This window comes from Sprattus sprattus (assembly GCF_963457725.1).
Source record: "Sprattus sprattus genome assembly, chromosome: 8".
Taxonomy (NCBI): domain Eukaryota; kingdom Metazoa; phylum Chordata; class Actinopteri; order Clupeiformes; family Clupeidae; genus Sprattus; species Sprattus sprattus.
In genome coordinates, this window is record NC_137927.1 from 1,287,306 (window position 1) to 1,315,061 (window position 27,756).

Sequence of the window (27,756 nt, forward strand, 5' to 3'; positions counted from 1 at the left end):
AAGCCTGGTTGGTGTAGACATTAAAGAGACCAAAAAGACTGAAAAGGTGTGTTATCGACTTTAGTGGGCCGGTCTGGTTCAAAATGCCCGGGCCGATTTTTTGTCCCAGTCCGCCCCTGCTGCCTATGCTATATCATGGAGCTAGCCTAGCTAACTATATCATACCGACAACATACACACAACCAATTTCCACCTGTCGGATTTGTTCATAAGGTTGCCGTTCCCAGCGGTGTCCAGCTGTGCATTATTTCTATTGTGTGCTATCAATGCTACATCACTTTTAATTATCAAAGCAGTTTGTAGATTATATAGATTCATTTCTTATTAAAATGGGATGGCCAGCATTAACTTCAGGACAACTTAAGTTGTATTTTGGGATGGTTTGGGATAGTTTTATGTAAAATGTTACAGATATTTTACAACTGGAATAGTGGGCTTTGCTTTTATGTGTAATGTTACAATATGGCAATTGGTGTCTGAGTCCAGTATGCAGTATGTCTACCTAGTTTGAATACGACATAATGTAGACATTAAATGAAATGATGGAGATAGATGAAGCTGTATGGAGCTAGATTAAGAACAAATAAGATGGGGGGTGTTTGTATGGACCCAATTCTGATACTTTGTGCCTTACTAGCACATTCATCTGCAGACCAGGGGACAGGGAATACCTTTGAAATGATAAACAATCAAATTATTTCAACATCAAATTTACTCATAATAAACAAAGGAGAAGTCATAGAAGGTTCCAGGTGTCTCTTTGTGGTTGTGGGAGGAGCTTCCGTCATTGACATATTTGACAAACTTAAGAGTGTCCGTGTCCCTGTAGACCAGTGCCAGAGAGTTCTCCTCAGGATTCACAGTCAAAAGCTGCAAAAACAAAACACACAATGACACGCTAATATTACATCAACAGTACCAAAAGTTTAATTTACGCTGGGATATATCTTATGTTGTTATCCTGATACATGCAGAGTTCTTCTCATGTTTTGCATTGCTAGCTAGCAAGCAAGCATCAGTAAGTGCCAGCCAACAGATAGCTAAATTAGCCAAGAACAACAAAGGGCACATTAGATACGTTAGTTGTTGTCCGAATATCTGCACTAATTATACACACTACAGTCACTTTAAAAACAACCACCAGTAGAAACCCTCAAGTTAGAACTGAACTGAACATGTTTTACAGGGAAATGTGGGGTGTAAATCTGCCAGAGTTCTCATGAACCAACAAATCAACACAACAATGATGCACTGAAAACCTTACAAATAACTCAGCTAAAGGAAATGTTTAAATCTGTAATATTTAATATCTAATATTTATCTGTACAAACCACCCTCTTTCAAATGTATGAAGTGACAAACTGAACAAGACTATTCTTTGTGGTGCCATGTTATTCACCCTGCATGAGAGGTAAGAAAAAGCCCAATGAGACTCAAACTAACAACAAACCAAACCAAGAGTGAAGCACAAAAACATGCAACTGATCATCTAAAATAATATGGTCAGGATGCATCATATTGCAAAGAGTGTGTAGAGGTCATACTATGACAGAAACATGAGGAAAGCAAAGGTAGGTGGGTTTCAAACCGAAATGAGTTCTGACTGAGTCACGCTGCTCGGCGCTGGCTAAAAGCGTTTCTCTGTAATAGTATTGCTTTCATCTCCTATTCATCCTCAGGCCACACGTACACATAGACTTTGTGTTTCACTAATTACACTCCAACATATTGCCTTCATCCCTGCATAACATGCAGTGGCAGACTGTGGCTTTTATGGTTAGGCATTCAATGAGCATTTAGGTTTTGTGGGAGAAAATGACAACTAGGGTTTCAGGGGTGTCATCCCTGGAGAAATGATTTAGTGTTGAAACGTTTACATTTCAAGTATTTTTAGACAAAAGTATAGAGGAAATGCATGGATTACGTAATATTGCTAATTAGTTGGTTTTAAAGTACTAACGGTCACCCTCATTCACTGACACTGCTGAAGACACAGTGAAGGCTTTGGAGGACGGGATCAGACTTAAGCTTACGGAGAACGAGACATTATTGGATAGTCCCACTCTCATGAATCACATACTTGAATGTTGAAGGCAAAGATCGAAAAAATGTCCAGACACTGATGAAATGTATATATTGATTGACAATCCTCCAATAGGAGAGAGAGGTTCACCAATGGATGATGGCTCACCCACCTCGAATAATGAAGCAACAATAAATGAGGATAGACTGCTTTAGTGACTATAGTGCTATAGTAAAAAGGCTATGATGTGTGAAATTAAGGCAATACTGAGATGAGGCAGGTGATATTTGTGCATGTGTATTCTGAGTGTTCAGGGCAAGTACACCAACCTCCTCGTCTTCTCCATGTGCAATATAGGAAGTGAACCCCCCTGAAGCTGGCTGCCAGCCTAGGGACACATAGAAGGGAACACTGTCACACACACATATGCACACAGAAGTGAACACCGTCACACACACACATATTAACTAGGGCTGGGCAACGATTACAATTTTTATTCACGATTAATCGCATTATTTCCCTGATTATTCACGATTAATCGCATTTTTATACGCAAATTCCGAAAAATGAGTTAAAAAGTAGCGTATAGCGATATATTAAATGTACTGCCATATGAACTGAAGTGCCATTCCATTGGTTGTGCAAACAAACACTTAACATCAGCATTTGTATATAGTAGCAGTTAAATAAAATAAATAATTGGTGTTAATTTCAATTTAAACAATTGTATCAAACACAAAACTAAAGCTTATTGCCACTGAATTAATGTTAGAGGGTGGTGAAGCACCAAAAATGTGATTACATTTACGTAAACCAGACACAGCAAACATAGAAGGAAGTTCTGTATTTATAATTGTAAAGAATTTTTTTAATTTTCTAACATAATTTTCCCTTTGTAAAGTCCTGCAGTAGGCTATGAGCAAGATTGACAGTTAAATCAGATTAACTCAACCAACAGCAAACTCGGTAACCACAATTACCTCGGAGTTACAGTGCATTATATCGATGAAACCCTTCTACCCTGGCCATTAGTGATGCGCCGGTCAGGTTTTTTTTTTACACCCGCCCCAACCCAACCCGTGAGGAGATCTGAACGCCCAGCCCGCAAAAATATGCACTGATAATTAATCAAACCCGACCCAACCCGCGGAAGAAAAGAAAAAACGACAGTGAATCCATATTGCCATGGAACCTAAATGGAAAATATAGAGAACTCATTCAAAACACTGCCTTGTGCTAGATTCGCAGTAGAGATTGTGATACAATTTCATGAAAGATTAAGTAGGCCTACCAAACAACAACAAAGAAACTGAAAGATCAAGGTTAATGTCGTTCTTTATTTTGCAGAAAATCGCATGGAATTGCATTTCAACAGTTGCCGAAACTTTAACATCTGACATCAGGTCTGAGAACTTTATTAGATATATGATATAATAAGATTTATTAGAAAGGTGAACTTAGGTCTTCTTTTAATTTTGATTGGCTAACATTGCATGTAGAGCAGTGTTGAATGAATGAAAGGGAGCCCTGCATTTGCGACATTGGCGTGTGTGTGCTTCCCAGAATGCCTTGCGTGTGTGAATGTTATGTGTAAAATGTGTAGTTGGCAACATGGATGTTAGTTAGTCTACTAGTGAGCGTGTGATAATGGATGTTTTCGGTACTGTGGTGTCTCTATTAGTAGCCTAACTCTAATGTGTTTACCCGATATGTTTAAGTGAGATTACCATTGTGGTGTGTTGCACCCGCATTAGTAGTACCATGTAAAATCTCTGTACCGGACTACACGTTTCAGGTCTTTAACCGCGAATTATTTCCTTTTCCGGTTCCACAGCAGCCACTAGTCATTTACAAAATAAAAGCCGGAAAGCAACAGACTTTTAGAATAATAAAATAAATAATAAAACCTGCGTTAACGAGCGTTAAAATAATTGTCGGCGTTAAATGGCAGATGGATTAACGCGAGATTAACGCGTTAACTTGCCCAGCCCTAATATTAACACATAGAAGTGAACACTGTCGCACACACACATATTAACACACTGAAGTGAACACTGTCAAACACACATATTAACACACAGAAGTGAACACTGTCACACACACACATATGCACACATACAAGTGAACACTGTCACACATTCATATGCCCAGACAGAAGTGAACACTGTCAAACACACATTCATATGCACAGACAGAAGTAAACACTGTCAAACACACATTCATATGCACAGACAGAAGTGAACACTGTCACACACACATATGCAGACATGAATCCTGTAATAATGTTCAGAAAGTGAACACTGTTAAACACACGTATGCAGACATGAATCCTGTAATAATGTTCAGTAGGTGTAATGTTACCTGAACATCCAAGTGACAGAAGCAGGTCCAGACCAAACTCCCTGCTGTTCTCAGAGTCATGCAGTAGGGTGTACGAGCCCTTCCTCCACCTCCTCACCTCACCCACATAGGCAGCTGTGGTGCCATCTGTTACACACAAACACACACACACACACACACACACACACACACACACACACACACACACACACACACACACACACACACACACACACACACAATCAGAAAAAATACACCAGGAATCTATACACTAGCTCAAAAGTATTACAAGCCACCTCATGTAACCGCTTATTCTGTGTTTTCAATTCAGCAACATTATATTTGAACAGAATTAGTTTGTTTCCCATCAGACACATCCAACATCCCGTCACAAAGAGAAAATAAGTGTGAAATGATGAAGTGAGTCAAGGGATGAGCTATTATGCCGTTGGTGATGGTGGTCTATGTGTGAGACCCTGATTTATCAAAGGGAGAAACTTGACAAATATGTTTGTTGATTAGGATGAGCAGGTGAATGTCCTGCCTTGAATTGTACTGTACAGCATTTTAACCTTTTGTCCCACATCTGGAATACTGCCAAAAAGTCCCACATTTCATTTGCCTGCATTAATTTGGTTTTTATTGGTCAGAAAGAAAAGAACATGGATGCATTCTTTTACCCACCCGGCACATGTTCCGGCATGGTTTCAACTCGGTTTAGTAGTGCTACGTCAAATGCAGCAACCTGACTCATACAAATACAAAATAGCCGAGCTTTTCTCAAAGCTTCCTTTCATCCAATGAAGAGAGCAGTGAAGGTGGCCATCACACTACAGACCTGAGGTCAGTGAAGGTGGCCATCACACTATAGACCTGAGGTCAGTGAAGGTCACACTACAGACCTGAGGTCAGTGAAGGTGGCCATCACACTACAGACCTGAGGTCAGTGAAGGTCACACTACAGACCTGAGGTCAGTGAAGGTCACAATACAGACTTGAGGCCAGTCAACTCCTCTGCTATGTCACAAAATACTAATGTAGTTTTGCACTCAAACAGTGCTGAGAACTTTTCTCCACATAAAACAGTATTTACCTGATGGGTAAGCATGCATATCTGTGTGCTAAGTCTCAAGGTGGCACACGCATTATACTTGTCATTTTCAGACTGGCCACACCAAGAGCTAACCGTAATGCAAGAAGGCTAAACGATTAAGGTTTCAATAACCTAGCAAACAGGAATTCTTGCAAACATTTTGTCTGAAGGCTCAATATGGTCACAACTTCAGCTTTCAACACAGCGATCATGCTGCATGGCAAGGGATCCCACCCAGTTGACTTCAATGTATATTTAACAGCACAGAGTCTAATATTAAAACTGATTTTGCATTTTTTAGGCCCAATACCGATTTTGATATCTAACGGCTCACGATGGCTGATAACCGATATTTCCCCAATATTTTGGAGCAATATTAATTAAACATGTTTGGCTTTTGTATAGAGATAATCGAAATAACTTCTCTGAGAAACAACACGCCATGAATAGATCTAACACCGCTAGGGCTGCCGCAATAAGTCGACGTCATCGATGACGTTGACGCTGAAAATGCTAAGGATGTGTACATGTTCTAAGAGAGCTGTGTGTGACAAGCTTTGAGTGTTGTCATTTCCCTTTATAAATCAATTATGGGGTAATTTACAGGTCAGTGTCAATTGAGGTCACAGACTCATGTAAATGTAATGAAAATATTTGCATTCTTGCATGCATTCTAGGTTTAATTCTGCTTAAACTCATGAATGAATCAGCAAATTACTAATTTGTTAATAGAGCAGTTCCTGCTAAAGCAGAAGCTACTATAAGCAGAGTTTTACACTGCTGCTTTAACTTTTCTTTTGCATGATTCATTTTGGATTACAAAGCACACACACACACACACACACACACACACACACACACACACACACACACACACACACACACACACCTTTTTTCTTTTCTCCTTCCTTGTCCTCACGATCTTTTCGTCTTCTCTCGGTTCCTTCTTCATCTACTCCATCATCATCATCGTCATCATCGTCATCATCGTCATCATCATCACTACTCTCATTGTCTTTGGCCAGTTGGTGTAGCTTCAATCCAGAGAAGTTGGACAGCAGGAGGAAGAGCGCCTCAGAGGAGAAGAGCTCCCAACACTCTTGGACACATGGTGGCAGTGAAGAATGTTCAGCATATTCATAGCGCCTAAACAAATACATTCATTTCAATAATCAGCTCATTTAAAAACAAGAAGTCAGGGCCCAAACAACTTTGTTCGATTCTATCAGCACATATTTATAATAATGTTAAACTGGTGCTAGATACAGATGCAATGTGTGTCAAATGGATATTTCAACATTGAGAACTAAATTTAACCAACAGGTGACTAACTCATTTGCCCCGTATACATACTTCACTAGAATTATGCATCAAAAACCAATCAGCCCTTTTTGTCTGCATATTAAATAATTTTTCCTGTAGATTAAGGTGCATTTAGCATTTGCAGTTGGACCTGTGCTGAAAAATGTCTACTGGAATGATACCGTGGCAACCAACACAGGTGAGAACAATTTCATCTTGTGGATCCCCTCAGATAGAATAATTTGTAATTCAAATCAGGGAATAACAGGGAATGTTGACAACGTTGTCCCATGGGTAGTATTGTGGTCTTGTGGGAAGTTTTTGTCCTACAGACATAAAAATAACACCCCCAGAAACTCTGAACCGTTACTTTTCAAATATATACAGTTAGAAAAAAATGATTTGCACTTTGTAAGGAGAATAGAACTAAAATCTTATTCGCAATAATTAAGATTGGCTATTTATATTAGCCTAACATGCCACATAATCTTTCAAAGCTTGTTTTGCTGACCCTTTGGGTGGATCTTCCTCCCTACACTACTCCAGGAGAGGAGAATCTTGAGAAATATCCTAGCATCACATGCTTCAGCTACTCATTTTGCCAGTGAAAAAGGCAGCTCCAATCAGCATCTGTGCCACACTGAAAAAGATATTGGCCTGTCAGCTAAAATCTTTTTTTTTTTCAATTTGCTAAAATAAGCCTACTGGAATAATAATACAATTTTAAGAAATGACATTACCATAATAATGTTTTGGTGCAGTTTGTGTGTGAGTGTGTGTTAAGGAAGATCATCACTACATTACCTGAAGAGCTATCATTAGCCTAGTTGACCTTGGTTGGAAACTTGGTTGGGATAGTAACAATAAGAACCAGACGAAATATCTATGGTTGATAAATCAAAACTGCTACTATCCACTGCTAGAGTTGGGGTATTTACTTAGGTCATGTAAGATAAGCATATGAATGAACAAAACACATTTTGTTGGGGTGGCATAGGAGTGTTTACTCAAAATGGAATGTCCACTAGCACCCACCAAGCACAGCACTGGTAAATGAAGGCACACAAAGAAAGGTGATCACTTAATGTCTCACCTCTTGTTGGCAGGACCTTTGGTCACCCACTGAATCTCAGCAGACTTCAGAGCGGCTCTCACTTCCAGAAACCTCTCCTTCTGAAAATGGAAATGATTGAGAGATGAACAAAATGTCAAAAATGATGTTATAATCCTAAACAAGCTTGATGACATTGTGACAGTCATATGATGAATTCTGCTCAGTGCAAAACCCACTTATGACCTTCAATCTTGAGTACGAACAACCAGTAATATGGAATGAAATCGGATGAAGGTAAAGTCCATGATTCAGGCATATTTCTGGCCATAAGCAGGGAAGGTCTCAATGTCACCCCAAGACCCTCGCCACAAAATGGCAGTGGTGGTCAAGCTGAGGACAAGACCAGAATGCATGTGCTAGATTGGCTGGAGAGAAAGAGCACCTGCCACAGTCAGCGTCTGTCCAAGGATATATGGCAGCAAGCCTGGCTTTGTAAGTTTAACATCTATCTATTCTGCTTGATATGGTGAAAAGCCAAACATTAGCCTTCTAAAAAGAGGATACCTGTAGACTCTGTCTATCAGTTCTGGCTGTCTAACATCTTTAAATAACTGATGCAAGTGTGTCTGAAATGACACATTTTCTCTTGTCTCAACTGTTGGCATTCCTCACACTGCTGTGTTGGGGCCACAAGGTTGCACTTGAACACTCCGCAAAGACAACAGCCAACTACCAACTAGTGAGAGGAAATAACTCTCCATACCAAATCTTAAACAAAGCAGCATTTCGTAATATAGCTACTTCTAATTGAGAATATGTCTGATAAGAAGTTGCAAATGGCACTGGCATCGTCAGCCCTGGGTCTTTTGCTTGTGGAAAAAGAAAGGAAGAGGCGGAGCTGAAAAATAAGGAGAGAAGCAGCCAAAAGGGGCCCGACTAGTGTCTACTGACTTGTGTCGACGTGCACGACACACCGCAAAGACTAGGGCTGCAGACGCTCACCAACGGGCCCCACATTGGCCGACTGTTGGCTCGGTGTGTCAGGGGCTTTAGACAGGGTGAGAAGAATGAACTCTGTGACAACATACCCCAAACTAATAATGCAGAATGGAATCTGATCATATCAAAAGTCAAAGTGTTTAGTGTTGCATGCACCAAATAGCTTCAGCACAGCGAAATATACTTGTACTACCACAGATATCTACAGTAGCCTACCCCTCAGAATCCTCCAAAGCTATGCTTCACTCCAAGGCTAGAAGTTTTGAATATCAGTAATAATTGGAGGGTTCTAATGAAAGGGTCTAATTTGGCTCCTGTAATGCACATTGCACGTTTCAAAAGCGAGTGTTATGTTCATTGAACACATAATCCATGAACTAACAACTCTCTCCTTGGTGTGATTCTGAATATTAACACTCTCCTTCCCTGATGTGATAATGAATATTAACACTCTCCTTCATGTGATACTGAATATTAACACTCTCCTTCCTGAATATTAACGCTCTCCTTCATGTGATACTGAATATTAACACTCTCCTTCATGGTTAGTAAGTTGTTTATTATATGGCATTTAAGATCTTTTCATTTTGAAAATAAATGGTAATTGTAAATAGAAAACATGTCGTTTTGTACAGCTCTCAAGACTTCTCACGACACAGTGTAGTTCAGGTGTTACCTAGCAAACAATGACTTGCTAACTTCAAGGTACAATGATCAATAGAAAACAGACAACAGGGCTCAGCTTAAATGGCTTTAATTTACAGTTTAACACAAGTGATTCAAACTATAGTATATATATATATACCACGACATTCAACTGGTTTCCTGTTCTCAGATAATTTCATAATAGGAGTCCTGTTTCTATCAGTACTGAACATTACATGCTCATGGCTGTCGATGTCTATTACTGTCTGTAATATCGCTAATTTTCAAGGATGTAATGTTTAGTACTTGATACATGGTATCAATGTTCTCTCTAATTTTTTTCAGCACTGAGCAAATATTTTTTATTCTGAGCGCACATATCAGCACTGTGAGCAATTCGTAAACCACGCGACCTTACGAAAATGACCACGAGCCTGCGTTAGCCATAGGTTTCCAAAGAGATGACAGCAAATGCATCAATATGTCTACAAGGTTGATGTTTACCTCCAGCAAGGAGGTTATGCGATCGGGTCCGTTAATTTATTTATTTATTTGTCCGTCTGTTTGTCTGTCTGTCTGTCTGTCTGTGGACAAGATTTCTCAGAAACTACTGGGCGGATCTTTCTGAAATTTTCACAAGAGGTGGATCTTGGTCCTGGGACATCCCCATTAACATTTCAGGATGATCCGGATCTGGATCTTTGTTTTCACACCTAAAGTGACATTTCTCGAAAACCAATGACCGGATTTTAATGAAATTTACAATGAATGTAGACTTTGGGCTATTGTTCAGATGAACGTTTTAGATCTTGCTTTACTATCAACGTCAACCCTTGCTGGAGGTCAGAAATCTCGGATTGCTCTTGTTATTCAATATCCTTTATAATGGCTGGACTTTGGAACATTTTAATGATGGTGTTTTACCAGTCAGTTTAGTTGAACTTAAAGGATCTTTGGTTGAAAATAAATAAGGTTTAGGGAGGTTATGACTGGTTCACTGGTTATTAGTGTTGCACCGATGCCATTTTTTGGCTCCGATACCGATACCGATACCTGGCTGTGCAGTATCGGCCGATACCGATACCATACCGATACCACTGTTTGAAATTTGAAAAATATTTTTTTTTAATCAATGGTTTGGTCCCATGTATAATACTAGTGTAACAGTAAGAAAGTCAAATTACATTTCTTGACAGTTTCAGCACTTCAGACATAACTGAGGACTAGTCCTCTATAATTGATGGTTTACCTTACTGAGCAGCACAGTGGCTTTTCTGATTTTGAACACAATAGAGTTAAAGTTTGGTCAGTTCTTTTTTTTTTTTTCTTTCCCTGTATTGTTTCTTTGTGTGTTTGTTTTGTTTGTGGACCAAACCATTGATAAAAAAAAAAAAAAAAAAAAAGTATCTGCACTATTTGTTGGTACTCGCCGATACCGATACCACCATTTTAGTGCTGTATCGGGGCCCTATCCGATACTGGTATCGGTGCAACACTACTGGTTATGAATGATAATGATATACAGTCCCGCTCAGCAGTATTGGCACCCCTAGTGAATATGAGCAAACAGGGTATGAAAAAATATGTCTGTGCTGTTTATCCTCTTGGTGTGGTGTTTCACTCAAAATATTCACAAAAATCTTACCTTTACATTGAAGTTAAATTATTGTAAGAGAAAACAACGGTTGAGATTAAATAAATATTTTTTACAAAAACATGTGTACCACTATTATTGGCACCCCTAGAAAAATCTTATAATTGAAATCTAACTGAAGTATATTTCCAGTCATGTTTTACATTTTTAAGTTCACCGTTAAGAGGTTAACCATGACTTCCTGTTCCACTGATGTACAAATATGAGATGACACAGGCCAAATTCCATTAGTCATTCATCACAATGGGAAAGACCCATGAACACAGTGACGATGTGCAATTAAAAGTTGTAGAGCTGCACAAATCAAGAAATGGACACAAGAAAATCTCGTACCAGTTGAAAATACCCATTTCCCCTATCATGGAAATAATAAAAAACTTTTAAGCGTCAGGTGATGTTAAGAATCAGCCTGAAAGAGGACGTGTGTACATTGACCCCACGCACCGTGAGGAGGATGGTTCAACTGGCAAAATAATCTCCAAGGATCACAGCTGGAGAATTGCAGACATTAGTTGAGTCTTGGTTTTAAAAAAGTCTCCAAAACTACCATCAGACGCCACCTACATCACCACAGGTTGTTTTGAAGGGTGGCCAGAAAAAAGCCTCTGCTGTCAATCAACAACAAACTAGAGTGCCTACAGTTTGCCCAATGGAAGTCAGACTTTCAATGGGACTGAGTTAAATGGTCAGATGAGACCAAAATAAAGCTTTTTGGCAAAAACAACAAAGGTGGGTTTGGCGTAGACAGAAAGATAGCCATACAGAAAAGCACCCCATACCTACTGTGAAGTATGGTGGCCGATCTTTGATGTTGTGGGGCTGTTTTTCTTCCAAAGGCCCTGGACATTAGGGGTGGGTATCGCCAACCACCTCGCGATACGATACGCATCCCGATACAGGGGTCGCGATACGATATGTATCGCGATACATGCGATACGTACGTATACGATACGTATCCCGATATTTTAGGCTTATAACAAAAAAAAATTGCCTGTAACTCCTTGACAGTACATCATAACATATTTCTCACCTCATGTGGATTCTACAGAAACTCTGCTTTCAAATTATACCATCAACTGGATGATGGGCAAAGTATGCAGGCAGGCACATGAACCAAGTAGACGCTGTACAAAGAAACAGACAAAAAAAAAAAAAAAAAAAAAAAAATTATTTATTTTTTTTTTTTTTTTACACGTGAAGTATCGATACTGACGCCTCCGTATCGATACACGCATCGTAAAGAGGCCCGCGACGATGTATCCCCGTATCGATATTTTGAACACACCCCTACTGGACATCTTGATAGGATACATGGTATCATGGACTCGATCAAATACCAGCAGATATTAAATGAAAACCTAACAGCCCCCTCTAGTAAGCTTAAAATGGGCCATGGTTGGACCTTCCAGCAGGACAATGATCCGAAGCATACCTCAAAATCAACACAAAAATGGTTCACCGGCCGCAGAATAAAGGTTTTGCCATGGCCATCACAGTCCCCCGACCTAAACCCCAAAGAAAATCTGTGGGATGAGCTGAAGCCGAGTGTACAAGCGTTGACCTCAGAATCTGAAGGACCTGGAGAGATACTGTATGTAAGAATGGTGTCAGATCCCGTGCCATGTGTTCACCAACCTCATCACACATTATAGGAGAAGACTCAGAGCTGTTATCTTGGCAAAGGGAGGCTGCACAAAACCTTTAATTAAGGGGTTCCAATACCTGAGCACACATGTTTTGAAGAATAATATTTATTTAATGAAAAAAAAAAAACTTTTTCTCTCAATTATTTCACCTCAATGAAAAGGTAAGATTTTTATGAATATTTTGAGTGGAAGACCAAGAGGATAAACAGCAAAGACATATTTTTTCATAGCCTGTTTGCTCATATTCACTAGGGGTGCCAATACTGCTGAGCGGGACTGTATATATACACAAAATAAAAGTATCCAAGGTGTTTAGTCATTTTTCAGCAGGTACAACATTTAAGTAGAACTTCATGGAAAGGAAAATGCTAATGCAGTGACTTACAATAAATATAGTAATTACGGTGTATTTTTTCCTAAAGGTAGCCTTTATAAAAAATGTAATAACTGGAGTGGTTTGCAACAAACTAAGCTACAAAACAAGTAATTCGAATTACATTGAGGGAGCTAGGCCTATCTGGCTGTTTGGCTCATCTTGTCTGCAGGCCTATGGAAGACACACCTTTCTGACTTAACATATGTCAAAATGTTGTTGCAGTTATCAAGATCACTTTGAATAGGGCCTAATAGGTTTAATTGAAAATATTGGAAATTTCTACCTCAAATCTTCTCGCCTCACGATTTTGTCTTAGTGGCATTCATTAAACTGAAACCGCGTGCACAGTCGGCGCTAAATGCTTGGAATGTGCCACAAATGTCGAAGTTGTACCAGATCTGAAAAATGCTCACTTTTCAGCGACCACCTTTTTTCAATAACCATGAACTTGAATTCGACAAATGCGTCCCGGGACCGCATATTATGCTTCCTCCAGAAGCGCTTCGAACCTTTTCGCCAGATTGGTCACGTCATTCAGCCAATGATCAAATTTACTAACTGCACGATCCAACGTGTCCGGCTCAAAGGCAGCCCACTCAGCTCAGGGAAGCGGGCATCCAAGTGCGTACAAACTTTAAGGACAAACAGAATAATGTCACTTTTGTTCACTGCATGGTACTGCATGGAACTCTTTTCGCGTTTGCCTCCGAGCATATGTAAATATGTCTGAAAGTTTTATCCTACCTGAGCCAGTTTGGACTATTTCATCTAGCCGCTCATGTCTAGACGTTAGGAAGACCTTTTTCTGGGGCACCTGCTCTGCCTTTCTTTTCGCCATGGTAGCCTATAACTGCTGGAGCAGAGACCGGCAAGAGAGCTAAAGGAAATATTGTATGTAAACATTCTAACGCACATCCGGCTTGGTTGTCAGACATATCAGTATTTTAAATGTTTATTACCTAGCCTACATCCCCTTTGATGCTCAGATTTTTAAACCCTAAAAAAAAATCGTTTATGCAGTCTGAAAAATGTATTGCGCGGCCTCTTCGACTGGCCTGTGCGGGCGCACAGCTTAGAGGGAACATTGCATGGTATCGCTCATTTTTAAGATGACGTCACTGGAGGGCAATACGGATCCGTATTGACCGCTGGGGAGGGCAATACGCGGCTGGCATGACTATCCATTAGCCAATCAGAATGCTCAAACTGTCTTTGCCATATAATAATGAATATTAACACTCTCCTTCATGTGATACTGAATATTAACACTCTCCTTCATGTGATACTGAACATGTCTGTGTATCTTTAAATCATGTATAATGCTGTTCCTTTGAGGTGTTCGGAAATACCTGTAAAAAGTTTGGTAAACGAATTTCCGAACTCTCCTGAAACTCCTGGTGGACTTGAATCTGGTAACGATCATTCAGGTACTCCTGATTGATCCACTTGTACAATATTTTCTCCTACAAAGACAAACACACAATTACAATAGGCCCACTGCAATAGGCCTAGCCTGGTACCATTCCAAAGCACAAACACACAACTGGACAGAACTTTAAAGATTAGATTAGATAATCTACTGTTTCCACGTACATCACTGGGGAAGTGTTTGTGACGAGAGGCAGGAGGGTCCGTGGTCTGGGGGAATCTTGGAAGAGAAGAGCCATGAAACCAGCCACTCAGAGACAGGCGACACTTTTCAGACGACAACACCTCTGACACCTGAGACACCACATGGACATGAACATGAACAGAAGTGACCTGCAGGGCTAGACATCAGGGCACAGCAACTACACATTACTGACTAAACAGAATCAACTACACATTACTGACTTAACAGAATCAACTACACATTACTGACTAAACAGAATCCCTCAGTACTTGTGTACAGTAATGTTCAGAATCAAGGAAAGCAAACCACCTCATACTCCTACTCAAAAGTTTGCAATCACCATGACATTTCATTGTTTTTCTAAATGATATCCTATTATTTTAAATGAAAATAACATTGTTAAGGCTCTAGTTAAACATGTCTTTGATTAAAACTGCTGGTCAAAGCTTGTGGAAAAGATCAACTCCAGAATGCACCATATTGTGTTACTATAATATAAAACTGTGTATTATATTCCACAGGCACCGATACATTTCCTTGTGTTTGAAAGAGAAATCACACTTTCTCTTTTCAAATAACCTAAAATGAATCAGAAATATAATGCTGACATTGACAATGTTGTGAAAGACTACAGTAATTGGAAATGGTTGATTTTGTATGAAATACAGTTAGGTCCATAAATATTTTGACATGGACCCAATTTTCATCATTTTGGCTCTGTACAACACCACATAGGATTTCACAATGGGATTGAAATGAAACAATCAAAATGTGCTTTAAGTGCAGACTTTCAGCTTTAATTTGAGGGTATTTACATCCAAATCAGGTGAAGGGTGTAGGAATTTCAACACATTTTATATGTGGACCCCCCCCCCCCCTTTTTTAAGGGACCACTGCAGTGGATAAAATAAAATCTGCCTCCAAATTAATTGCACTTTCATGGAGACCAAATCTGAGAAGTATCGGTACTCGGTATCGGCAAGTACACAAATAAAAATACTCGTATCGGTTTGTAAAAAAGTGGTATCGGTGCATCCCTAGTAAGAAGAGATAGATACCTGATGGAAGGACACAGGCGACACCTCAAAGAAGACCAGTGTGTTCCTGCTTGGCAGAAGGGACTTCACTACACACGATGGGTGCCCCTGCTCTGCAACACATACACACACAGAAAATAATTAAGCACACAGAGATACTTGTGGAACTTCTTCCAATATGATAATTTATAAAAATGTCAAGAATCTCTAGCATCAAGCCTGTTTAAAAAAAAATTGCAATACGCATTTCAGAAACATTCCCCGTTCTGTTTAAATTTTATAGCTATATGAATTCTGGAACACAGTTCAAGTTCAAATTCACTGGACATCATAGAGAAGATTATTTATTTCCAGCTATAACTTCAGCCAAATCCAATACAATTTGAGCTATTGGAGATGTCAAACGCATGTGGAGTCAGAGCAGCAACTGGGGCACCACATTTTTTTTTTTTAAATACATTTTAATTTTGCACAGCTACCAAAAACATTAAAGAAATGTAACTGAATAAAAACAATACGAAGTCCATGACAAGACTTGGTGCATAGACCCTAAACTGAACGTTAACACAAGATAGTGGGAGTTTAAGGGGGGTCATGCAAGACAGCCCACTTAGTAGTGTCAAAGGTAAAATAGAGTGATTGGGATTAGCCCTTTGGTGTTCAGAGCAGAGGGGTGTGCTAGAAAGACTAGGATTAGCCCTATAGTGTTCAGAGCAGAGGGGTGTGCTAGAGAGACTGGGATTTAAGTGACTGGGATTAGCCCTATGGTGTTCAGAGCAGAGGGGTGTGCAAGAGAGACTGGGATTAGAGAGACTGGGATTAGAGAGACTGGGATTAGAGTGACTTGGATTATCCCTTTGGTGTTCAGAGCAGAGGGGTGTGCTAGAGAGACTGGGATTAGAGAGACTGGGATTATCCCTTTGGTGTTCAGAGCAGAGGGGTGTCTCCTCTGTTGCATTTACATTCAGTCAAATAACATCACTCATCAAATAAAATAGCGTCTTTTATTGTCATTTCTAGCCTTGGTGGATACCCTGCAGGTAAATACTTTAGTGAATGGAGAAGACAACCATCAAATCAAACCAGACCCTTGAGTGCAAGGCCCTAAGGTATACATCCACTAATACCCACCATCAGTGCTGAAGAGGTCTAATGTTCCACCATCACCAAGGTCCCATGGTGGCACCAAGTATAGGATAAAGGCCACTCTCCTGCCTTCCAGCTCATCATCATGGCACAACAGGACATCTACAAAGAGAGGGAACGACAGATGGGAGTGAGTGGGAGACGGTAGGTGGAATAGAGTGAGGGGCGTTACACTGAGGTGCCAAAAGGCAAATAAAAAGCAGCAACATAAAGGAATGGAAGATATGGTAGGTATGTATGGAAGAAGACATTTAGGAATACAGAAGAATAAGAAACTTGTGGGTTTATTGACCTGTGTGTTCATACTTGGCACAGGAAATGTCCACTGTTGGCTCCAGCTCCACATCCAATAGCTCACTTAACCAGGAGCGGAATTGGCCAAACAATACTGACCTAACAACGCATACAAAAAGTTACAAACAGCAAGCGTAAAAAATATGACAAATGTAATAATTTACAAACAGCAATTATAAGAACATGACGAATATAAGAAATTACAAACAGCAAGCATAAGGATATGACAAATATAAGAATTGTAATGCACAAACACACCTCAACTCTGTGATACATGGCTCCACCCTGATCTTCAAATCATCTGACTGGAGGGAACAGAGAAACTCAAACTGTGGAACACATTCTATGCCAATGTTCGCATTTTGATTGAATATTGTTGGCTGTCACACTCACAACAATCATTTCACACCTTTGAGCATGTCAGTTAAGTTTTATTTTTGAGCTCTCAAATTCCATGCAAAAAAGTAGATATCCTGTAGCCAGGACAAAAAAATATTCTGTTCACTCATAATGTGGCTGAAAATGTTCTCTTATCTATTAGAATCAGTTAATCTAAGGCACATGTGTCAAACTCAAGGCCCGCGGGCCTGATCAGGCCCGACAAGCCGTTTAATCTGGCCCTCCAGCTCCTCAGAGTGTTGCAAAAAAGTTCCATTGATTTGAATGAGCAACGGTGACATTTCATTTGGTTTGCCTAATTTTCCCTCAGGATTAATAAAGTTTCCATCTATTTATCTATCAGAGCTTGTCTGCTGCTGCCGCTGGTATGTCGAACGCACCACAAATACTGCAAGTCCCGCAATGCACTGTCCCCGCGTTGGTAACATACGTCAATTTAGGGAGTGCTTGCCCCACGGTCCGGCCCTCGACTTACACCCATTTTTTTTATTTCAGCCCTCTGTGTATTTGAGTTTGACACCCCTGATCTAAGGAAACATAAAATAACAATCAGATTTAACATAGACAGTGACATATGCTAGGACAGTGAGCTAAGTATTACTGTAATTTGTACTGTACTGTAGTACTGTTCCCAACTATTAATCACGGTTTGTACATTGATTTTGTCAAACTTCTGAAGCCCTGCGGTTAATACATTTTTCCGCCTGGAAGTTAGTAACCCACAATCTGTACTCTGCCAGGTGGAATGGGTCTCTCTCCCTCTTTCACATATGAATCTCATTAATGTATCAAGTAAAAACAACATGGGATATAACAATGTTTTTTTCATTCACACTCAGTATTCCACACGATAAAAGAACCGGTGTGTTGGCTTGATAAGACCTTGTTGTTTTCGACATAATTCCAGGAGTGTTCTTTCATAGTTTAGATGTCTTCAATATTAATCTACAATGTAGAAAATAATAAAAATAAAGAAAAAACATTGAATGAGAAAATGTGTCCAAAGTTTTGACTGGTACTGTATATAATGTATGTTATGTTTGTGTATCGTGTACATTTATCTCATGTATCAGCCATGTGATTGTCTCCCCTACGCTTTTCAAGCGTGGCCTGATAGACCCCAGGTGTCCCCTCTTCCTGCCATGTACCCAAACCACTTCCCCAAAGACAACCCAAAGACTTTATTCCATTATGATAAGGTGTGTATTCTGTTTTCCTAGAACTGAGCATACTACTTGGAATAGTTTGCGGGGTGAATAGATGTGCTTGAGAACAGAGCAAAAGAATGCTGGAAGCTAGAGGAAATAACACTGCTTGAAGCAAGCATGTTGTGTGTGTTGCTAAGAGTACTTTACTCAATCTATACTACAACCGCAAGGGCCCCCTTAAAACATTCAATACCAATACAGGCCATCTAGGAAATGTAAACTTCCGTTTTGCAAATGCAATGAAACTGCTACATCAAGGCTATGCCATGTTTTTTTGAGTCAAAGTGGAGTAGGACTCTAGCCTGGTGACACCAGCCTACGTATTTCCGCCTGAATTGATTTCAAGCTCATACTCAGTCTGGCCCAACCCCATTGACAATCGTCTCCAGAACTCAAAATTTTGCAGGACCAATCAGCGAACAGTTCAGAGCTGTGACGCAAAACTCGCCTTGGAGGAAAAGACACGAAAAGCTACCGGAAAAGTTGTCTCAACTCTCGAGAACATCAGAAAATTACAAGGAGAACAAGAGTATTTTCTTGTAAGTTTTATGATTGGAAAGGACGTCGTAGCTCTTCTCCCAACTGGCTTTGGGAAGAGTTTAATCTACCGAATGCTTACTAAACGTTGCTGATTGGTTAAGGGAACTCCAATGATTTTAAACCTCAAGATAAGCACCCGCCCATCTCGGAAACCAAAATGCATTGGGTTGGCCCAGGCTGAAAGACGGAATGAAATGGAGTCACAGGCTGGTAATGGCCAGGCTAGTAGGACTCATGCTTGAGAGCAAATATTGGATTGTTGGGTTATTTCAAGGCAGCGTTATTGTAATGTTATATTGATAGGTTACTTCCAGTCATCGTTAATGTAATGTTTTATTTTTCTTTGTGGGAAGGCTGTAGATTTCACGTTTAAAGTCCACGTTTGAAGGTGTTAGCCAATCAGAGCAGAGGTTGCATATCTATTTGAAATATTAAATATTGACTCTGAAATATGAATGACTTTGTGTGATGTTTGACCTTAAGAGTGTGTATGTAATATGTGATCATACCTGTTTGAATTTGTAGAGATCGTTACTCTTGCTGTGGAAGCTCAGCTGGGACAGCTCCTCCTCCAGGCTGGACACAAACTCTTCAGTGAGCAGGAACTGATTAATCACACAATGAGGGAATGGTTTGCAGTCCAACTCTACATTACCTGAATGCACACAAAATAAGACAACATATTTATTCATACTTTGCAGTGGTATTCTTCTGTCATATCCCATTCAGCATAATGTTAACAGGGTCAAATACATTTAGCTAAATGCCAAGAAGGAACTGAACAAGGAATGAGTGATCTACTGTCTGATGACTAGACTGCAGTTGCATTGATTTGTTACTTTGTTATTAAGGTAAAAACAATAAAGAAAGGTTAAAAGTTTGATCAACTACGGTTATGTAGCATCCTGCATTTAGGCTATCACAGGAAAGGGTTGTAATGTCAAAAATGTTCACAATTAAATACAAATTCTTATTTGTTTACTAATACAAGGTGACAACTTATGGGGTAAATGCACATTCTCAAGTTAAAGCTGCAGTGGGCTAGCCTGGCCATCACCAGCCTGTGACTCCATTTCTTTCCGTCATTCAGTCTGGCAAAAGCCAATGCATTTTCGTTTCCGAGATGGGCGGGTGCTTATCTTGAGGTTTAAAATCATTGGAGTTCCCTTAACCAATCAGCAACGTTTGGTAATGACGGGATTAAAGCATTCACTAACGGGACCATCTGGTAGATTAAACTCTTCCCAAAGCCAGTTGGGAGAAAAGCTACAACGTCCTTTCCAATCATAAAATTTACAAGACAATCCTCTAGTTCTCCTTTTAAATTTCTGATTTTCTCGAGAGTTGCGACAACTTCTCCGATAGCTTTTCGTGTCTCTTCCTCCGTCACCATTTTTGCTATGCTGGTAAACTCATAGACATATATAGATAGACGCCCCCTTGACTGCTTCAGCCCATTGCCGCGGCGAAAATCGTCGCGGCCATTTTGGGAGAGGGCTCAGTGACGTAATTTGCGCCTGTCACTAACGCAAGTTGCCGGTAGCAGCTGGGGTTTTTTCTGAACAAAAATCACGATAACCTTTTCCACCTCGCAACCGATTTCACGGAGTCATTTCTATATTCATGGGTTTATGATCGTATCCCCCAGAAGATTTGTCTCCATGTTACTTTGAATTCTCGCTACTTAATCTACAGTCTTGCACCCACAGCTCGTGCATCTTGCAAATACTGAGTGGATAACTGAACTACCGGAATAGTGCTTCTTTAGGTAGGCTACTGTGTTTTGACCATAATTGAGAGAAATAGCCTTCAAATCAAACAGTGAGAAACTGGCAGTCAGTACGTTTTTTTATAGTTATTCAACAATAAACAGTAAATTAAAAAAGAAACAGTAGCCTACAAAAAGACAATGGTAAACAAGCATCAAAACACCTGCTGCTCTATATTGCTATAGCAGAAAAATGTACATAAGCTATCTCAATATATTTAGTTTATCTCTAATATAAATACCATAGGTTATATACAGCCGCGGAAAAAATTAAGAGACCACTTCAAAATTATCAGTTTCTCTGGTTTTACTATTTATTGGTATGTGTTAAAGTAAAATGTACATTTTAGTTTTATTCTATAACCTACTGGCAACATTCCTACCAAATTTCAAATAAAAATATTGTCATTTAGATCATTTATTTGCAGAAAATTGACAATTGGTCAAAATAGCAAAAAAGATGCAGTGTCTTCAGATCTCGAATAATGCAAAGAAAACAAGCTCATATTCATTTTTAAACTACACAATACAAATGCTTTAACTTAGGAAGAGTTCAGAAATCAATATTTGGTGGAATAACCTTGATTTAGAATCACAACTTTCATGTGTCTTGGCATGCTCTCCACCAGTCTTTCACATTGCCGTTGGGTGACTTTATGCTACTCCTGGCGCAAGAATTCAAGCAGCTCGGCTTCTTTTCATGGCTTGTGACCATCCATCTTCCTCTTGATCACATTTCAGAGTTTTTTTTATGGGATTCAGGTCTCGAAATTGGGCTGGCCATGACAGGGTCCTGATCTGGTGATACTCCATCCACACCTTTACTGGCCTGGCTGTGTGGCATGGAGCATTGCCCTGCTGGAAAAAACACTTCTCAGAGTTGGGGAACATTGTCAGAGCCAAAGGAAGCAAGTTTTTCTTCCGAGACAACGTTGTACTTTGCCTGGCTGAGGTTTGTAAAAGACCATAAGGATTGAACCAAAGCCGACTGGAGGGTCTCCTAGTTCGTCTTCTCTGATGAGTCCAATTTCACAGCAAGTATCTGTGGCTTGTAGGCCTCTCCAGGTCTCCGTCTAACCATCAGACGACCATGTGTTTGGCAAAGCTGAAAATTGGACTCATCAGAGAAGACGAACTAGGAGACCCTCCAGTCCGCTTTGGTTCAATCCTTATGGTCTTTTACAAACCTCAGCCAGGCAAAGTACAACGTTGTCCCGGAATAAAAACTTGCTTCCTTTTGCTCTGACAATGTTCCCCAACTCTGAGAAGTGTTTTTTCCAGCAGGGCAATGCTCCATGCCAAACAGCCAGGCCAGTAAAGGTGTGGATGGAGTATCACCAGATCAGGACCCTGTCATGGCCAGCCCAATTTCGAGACCTGAATCCCATAAAAAAAACTCTGAAATGTTATCAAGAGGAAGATGGATGGTCACAAGCCATGAAAAGAAGCCGAGCTGCTTGAATTCTTGCGCCAGGAGTAGCATAAAGTCACCCAACGGCAATGTGAAAGACTGGTGGAGAGCATGCCAAGACACATGAAAGTTGTGATTTTAAATCAAGGTTATTCCACCAAATATTGATTTCTGAACTCTTCCTAAGTTAAAGCATTTGTATTGTGTAGTTTAAAAATGAATATGAGCTTGTTTTCTTTGCATTATTCGAGATCTGAAGACACTGCATCTTTTTTGCTATTTTGACCAATTGTCATTTTTCTGCAAATAAATTATCTAAACGACAATATTTTTATTTGACATTTGGTAGGAATGTTGCCAGTAGGTTATAGAATAAAACTAAAATGTACATTTTACTTTAACACATACCAATAAATAGTAAAACCAGAGAAACTGATAATTTTGAAGTGGTCTCTTAATTTTTTCCGCGGCTGTATATATATAGTGCAATGATACAGAAGACTAAGGTAAACAAACACTTGCTGCTTTCTGTATTTGTATAGCAGTAAAATATTGCCTATACCTCAAAGTATGAATACCATAATATTTCAATAGTGTCATTCTAGTACACATATAGTAATATAAAATGTAATATAAAATGTAATATAAATATATATAAATACCATAGTATAATATAATGACTCATATATTTATATTTGTAACATTATTTGACAATAAAAGGTAATTTCACAAACAAACACTTCTGATACAGAAGTTTTATTCTAATACACATATAGTAATATCAATTATAACACGGGTAGATGGAATCCACCATTCTGAGAGTGAGTTCCGGGGTGTGCCTTAATCAACGATATAGTAACTGTACAACCTGTTTTCATCTACCTGAGCGTTCCATATCAGTGCGCACTCAAAAAAAAAAAATCTAACCAAGATGGCGGCGTGTTGTGGCTAATGTAGTGGGGAATGTTTCATGTGAAGCTATCTACACGACTTTTTATATGTCTAAATTGACTCGGTTCGTTGTTTCTGTGCTACACGAATGTTGCAGAGTATTGTGAGTCTTTACTGAAAGTCTCGAATATTATTTGTAGGTGACTGCAAACGTTTAGACCAAAAACCCATTGAAACACACGTAGCTTTTGTGCTAGGCTAACAGACGTGAAGTTCCCAATGCTATTTGTCTGTTGCATAGCAACAGCCACACAAAGGAGGACTATTTTCTCTTGGCTACTGAAATGCGATACACAACGTTTGGTGTCTACAACTTTTTTTGTGCTGAAAGGCAGCTTACGGTTTACTTTAATTGTACTTAATATTTATAAAGTCGCTGGCAACCGTGTTATAAAAGCAATAAGGTACTCGAGGCAGTACTGTATCGTCAATAATGTACTTGTTCGAGTGCTGCGCGTCGGGCCTAACAACTCCCTCGAACAAGTACATTATTGACGATACAGTACTGCCTCTCGAACCTTATTGCTTAAATATAATATAATAATTTAATACCAAAAAAATATATATATATATATATATTTGTACATATAAGCTAAAACCCTTTAAAAAGTATGGTTTTGCTCAGCCTTTTCCTGCTGTTGCCACTCTGTAATTTCAGTGTTTTGAGTTTGGCTATGTGGTGCAGCCTGATTTTGTGGAACGTAGGTCTACACAACCAATGACAACAGTTCAGAGTGGTGGTTGTCAATGCCGAACTGTGTGTCCTGAATGTGCTCCTTGAGGAGAAACACATCATCTGTGCCGATGTCAGCCCGGACAAACTGCTTCATCCCAGACACACTGACAGCTTTTCCCGATGCAGACTGGCTTGCTGTCAATTAACTTCTGGGCCACATCTTGACTGATGGCAACCCATTCTTGCATAATCAATGCTTGGAGTTTGTCAGAGATAGTTTTTTTTTGTTTGTCCACCCGCCTCTTGAGGATTGACCACAAGTTCTCAATGGGCTTAAGGTCTGGGGAGTTTCCTGGCCAATGGACTCAAAATATCAATGTTTTGTACCCCGAGCCACTTAGTTATCACTTTTGCCTTATGGCAAGGTGCTCCATCATGCTGGAAAAGGCATTGTTCATCACCAAACTGTTCCTGGATGGTTGGGAGAAGTTGCTCTCGGAGGATGCTCAGGGATGGAACTAAACCATCAGTCTTCAGTTTCCCAACGCATCTCCAAAAAGTAGGTGCATCACTAACGATTCGTCAAGCTTTGCTGAAAATGTTTGTGTGTGTGTGTGTGTGTATTACACTGTGCGATATGTACACCTCTTCAAGTTGTTTTAAAGTTCTTTGTTCTTTTATTTTAGAAAGCAGCAACCAGGACTGGTATGTGTATTAGAATGACACTATTGAAATATTATGGTATTCATACTTTGAGGTATAGGCACTGAGTCATTATATATATATATATGACGGTATTTATTTTTGAGATAAACTAAATATATTGAGATAGCCTATGTATATTTTTCTGCTACAGCAATATAGAGCAGCAGGTTTTAACTATAAAAAACGTACTGACTGCCAGTTTCTCACTGTTTGATTTGAATGCTATTTCTCTCAATTATGGTCAAAACACAGTACCTAAAGAAGCACTATTCCGGTAGTTCAGTTATCCACTCAGTATTTTCAAGATGCACGAGCTGTGGGTGCAAGACTGTAGATTAAGTAGCGAGAATTCAAAGTAACATGGAGACAAATCTTCTGGGGGATACGATCATAAACCCATGAATATAGAAATGACTCCGTGAAATCGGTTGCGAGGTGGAAAAGGTTATCGTGATTTTTGTTAAGAAAAAACCCCAGCTGCTCCCGGCAACTTGCGTTTGTGACAGGCGCAAATTACGTCACTGAGTCCTCTCCCAAAATGGCCGCGACGATTTTCTATATGTCTATGGTGAAGCCGGTGTTGTACCCGATTCAGCACCCCCGTCAGAATATGCACCCCCTTGACGCACCACTCGCAGTTCGCCTAAACAAACGCAGGGGAAAAAAACTATACTTCGATTTCATTATTTGTGAAAGAGATGGAAGAGAAGAACACAAGTGATTACAGTCTTTAGAACTGTTCTAAAGAGTACAAACAACCGATGTTTTTCTATGCACCCCCTTGACGCACCACTCGCTTGATCGGAAAGGAAAGCAGTTCGCCTAAATAAACGCATGGAAAAATACTATACTACCGATTTCATTATTTGTGAAAGAGATGGAAGAGAAGAACACAAGTGATTACAGTCTTTAGAACTGTTCTAAAGAGTACAAACAACCGATGTTTTTCTTCCAAAAGCCTCGGATAATAGCGAACGCAAAAGAACACCTTTTTGTTCTGTGGAAATATATAGCCTACCCCAGCCATGACTACAAAATGAATTAATGTAATTTTGAATGAGCAAGTTGAATGAATTTGACACGGTGTTTCACAAGACTAAATAACGAAATGCAGTTTAGTATCTAACAGGAAGTGCAAATAAGCAGAAAGTGCAGAATATGTGCATATGAATGGCAGTGGTATACATAATGAGATAGTATAAGATACAGTATGATACAGTACTCTGCTTACTCATAGTAGTCCCATGTCTGTACTCTGAAAAGCATTTGATGATCGGATCAACAGAATTCTTTTAGGGGGGGGGGGGGGGGGGGGGGGGGGGTGCATATCACGACAGGCCAATTTCATACCATGCAGAATAAGCACCCCCTGTTCAATTCTACTAGGAAGGTGTCACATGCATGAAACTCACTGTGCTTACTCATACTAGTCCCATGTCTGTACTCTGAAAAGCATTTGATGATCGGATCAACATTATTATTTTAAAGGGGGGGGTGCATATCACGACAGGCCTATTTTCACACTAGTCAGAATAAGCACCCCCCTGTTCAATTCTACTAGGAAGGTGTCACATGCATAAAACTCACTGTGCTTACTCATACTAGTCCCATGTCTGTACTCTGAAAAGCATTTGATGATCGGATCAATATAATTCTTTTAAAGGGGGGGTGCATATCACGACAGGCCTATTTTCACACCAGTCAGAATAAGCACCCCCCTGTTCAATTCTACTAGGAAGGTGTCACATGCATGAAACTCACTCTGCTTACTCGTACTAGTCCCATGTCTGTACTCTGAAAAGCATTTGATGATCGGATCAACAGAATTATTTTAAAAGGGGAGGGGGGGGGGGGGGTGCTTATTCTGACCGGTGTGAAAATAGGCCTGTCGTGATATGCACCCCCCCTTTAAAATAATTCTGTTGACTCCAACATCAAATGCTTTTCTGAGTACAGCCAAGGGACTAGTATGAGTAAGCAGAGTGAGTTTCATGCAGTGAGTAGTTCTACGTTCCAATTTCGCGACAGAAGGTCGCACTGTCTGTCCGGTTTAAAAGTTACCTACTGCAGCTTTGACGAATACTTAATGACAGTCAATGTTTTTTTTTATTTAAAAAAAAACTTACTGAATTGTGAAAGAGCTGCAAACTGTATCGAACTATGGAGATTGATGTCAAATCGTGTAAAACGTCGATATCATTTCAGGGGTAAATACGTATCGACCTAAGTGTTTTGCATTGCTTCGCTCTGCCACTATCGTTCAGTCACTAAAGCTGTCTAACTGGCATCTATCTGACAGTCGACTCGCTTTACCTGTGTTTATCATGGTTCGGTCACTGACCGTGTCTGTAACTCGTGCGGTCCCTCCATGCTCCCTGCAAAGCTGTCTTGGTTGTGGCGTTGAGAAGAGAGTTGTTGATATCAACATGCCAGCGTTTCTCCTTTTTCATATCGTCAGGTAATGTTCGGACATTTTGTTTGCGTTTGCAACTCATTCCTACAAACAGAGACTGCTGGCAAACACTACTATACAGAAGTAAACTCGTCCTTTAGTTAATTCACGAATACTAACGTGCGTGTAACCAGCGACACGTTCAATATGGCCGTCATTCCTTCATTTGTCATAATAAAAGTCCTAACGTAGTCTGCTTAGATCGGTGCTCCCAAACGTCAACAAAAAGTGTTGAAAAATGCACAGCATCTAGCAAGCTGTGTTACATAACACCATGAAAGGCCTTTTTGAATACACACATACACAAAAATTAAATCTGAAAAATGATCACTTGTGTGTTTGAAATGACATGTACAGAGTTTTACATCAGAATAATGGACCTCAATCTCGAACATTTTCGAAATTCGTAAGACCAACCCTAAAAA

General features: G+C 39.8%; 1 protein-coding gene across 3 annotated transcripts; it reads right to left on the reverse strand.

Moving 5' to 3' along the window:
* Positions 1–481: 481 nt before the first annotated feature.
* Positions 482–27,456, reverse strand: ogfod1 (2-oxoglutarate and iron-dependent oxygenase domain containing 1). 3 transcript variants are annotated; one of them, XM_080843447.1, is made up of 14 exons: positions 27,221–27,456; positions 26,292–26,324; positions 19,878–20,023; positions 17,480–17,526; positions 17,220–17,320; positions 16,913–17,029; positions 15,803–15,894; positions 14,726–14,854; positions 14,482–14,595; positions 7,852–7,931; positions 6,346–6,602; positions 4,385–4,510; positions 2,353–2,411; positions 482–870 (listed from the first exon to the last, which is right to left on the reverse strand). In XM_080843447.1, the coding sequence occupies exons 1-14, from the start codon at positions 27,372–27,374 to the stop codon at positions 712–714; spliced, it is 1,614 nt and encodes a 537-aa protein (XP_080699573.1). In that variant the 5' UTR covers positions 27,375–27,456; the 3' UTR covers positions 482–711. The 3 variants fall into 3 exon arrangements, with proteins under 3 accessions (XP_080699573.1, XP_080699574.1, XP_080699575.1); XM_080843448.1 differs by lacking the exon at positions 26,292–26,324; XM_080843449.1 differs by lacking the exon at positions 26,292–26,324 and having other exon boundaries at positions 27,193–27,308.
* Between the last annotated feature and the right edge of the window lie 300 nt (positions 27,457–27,756).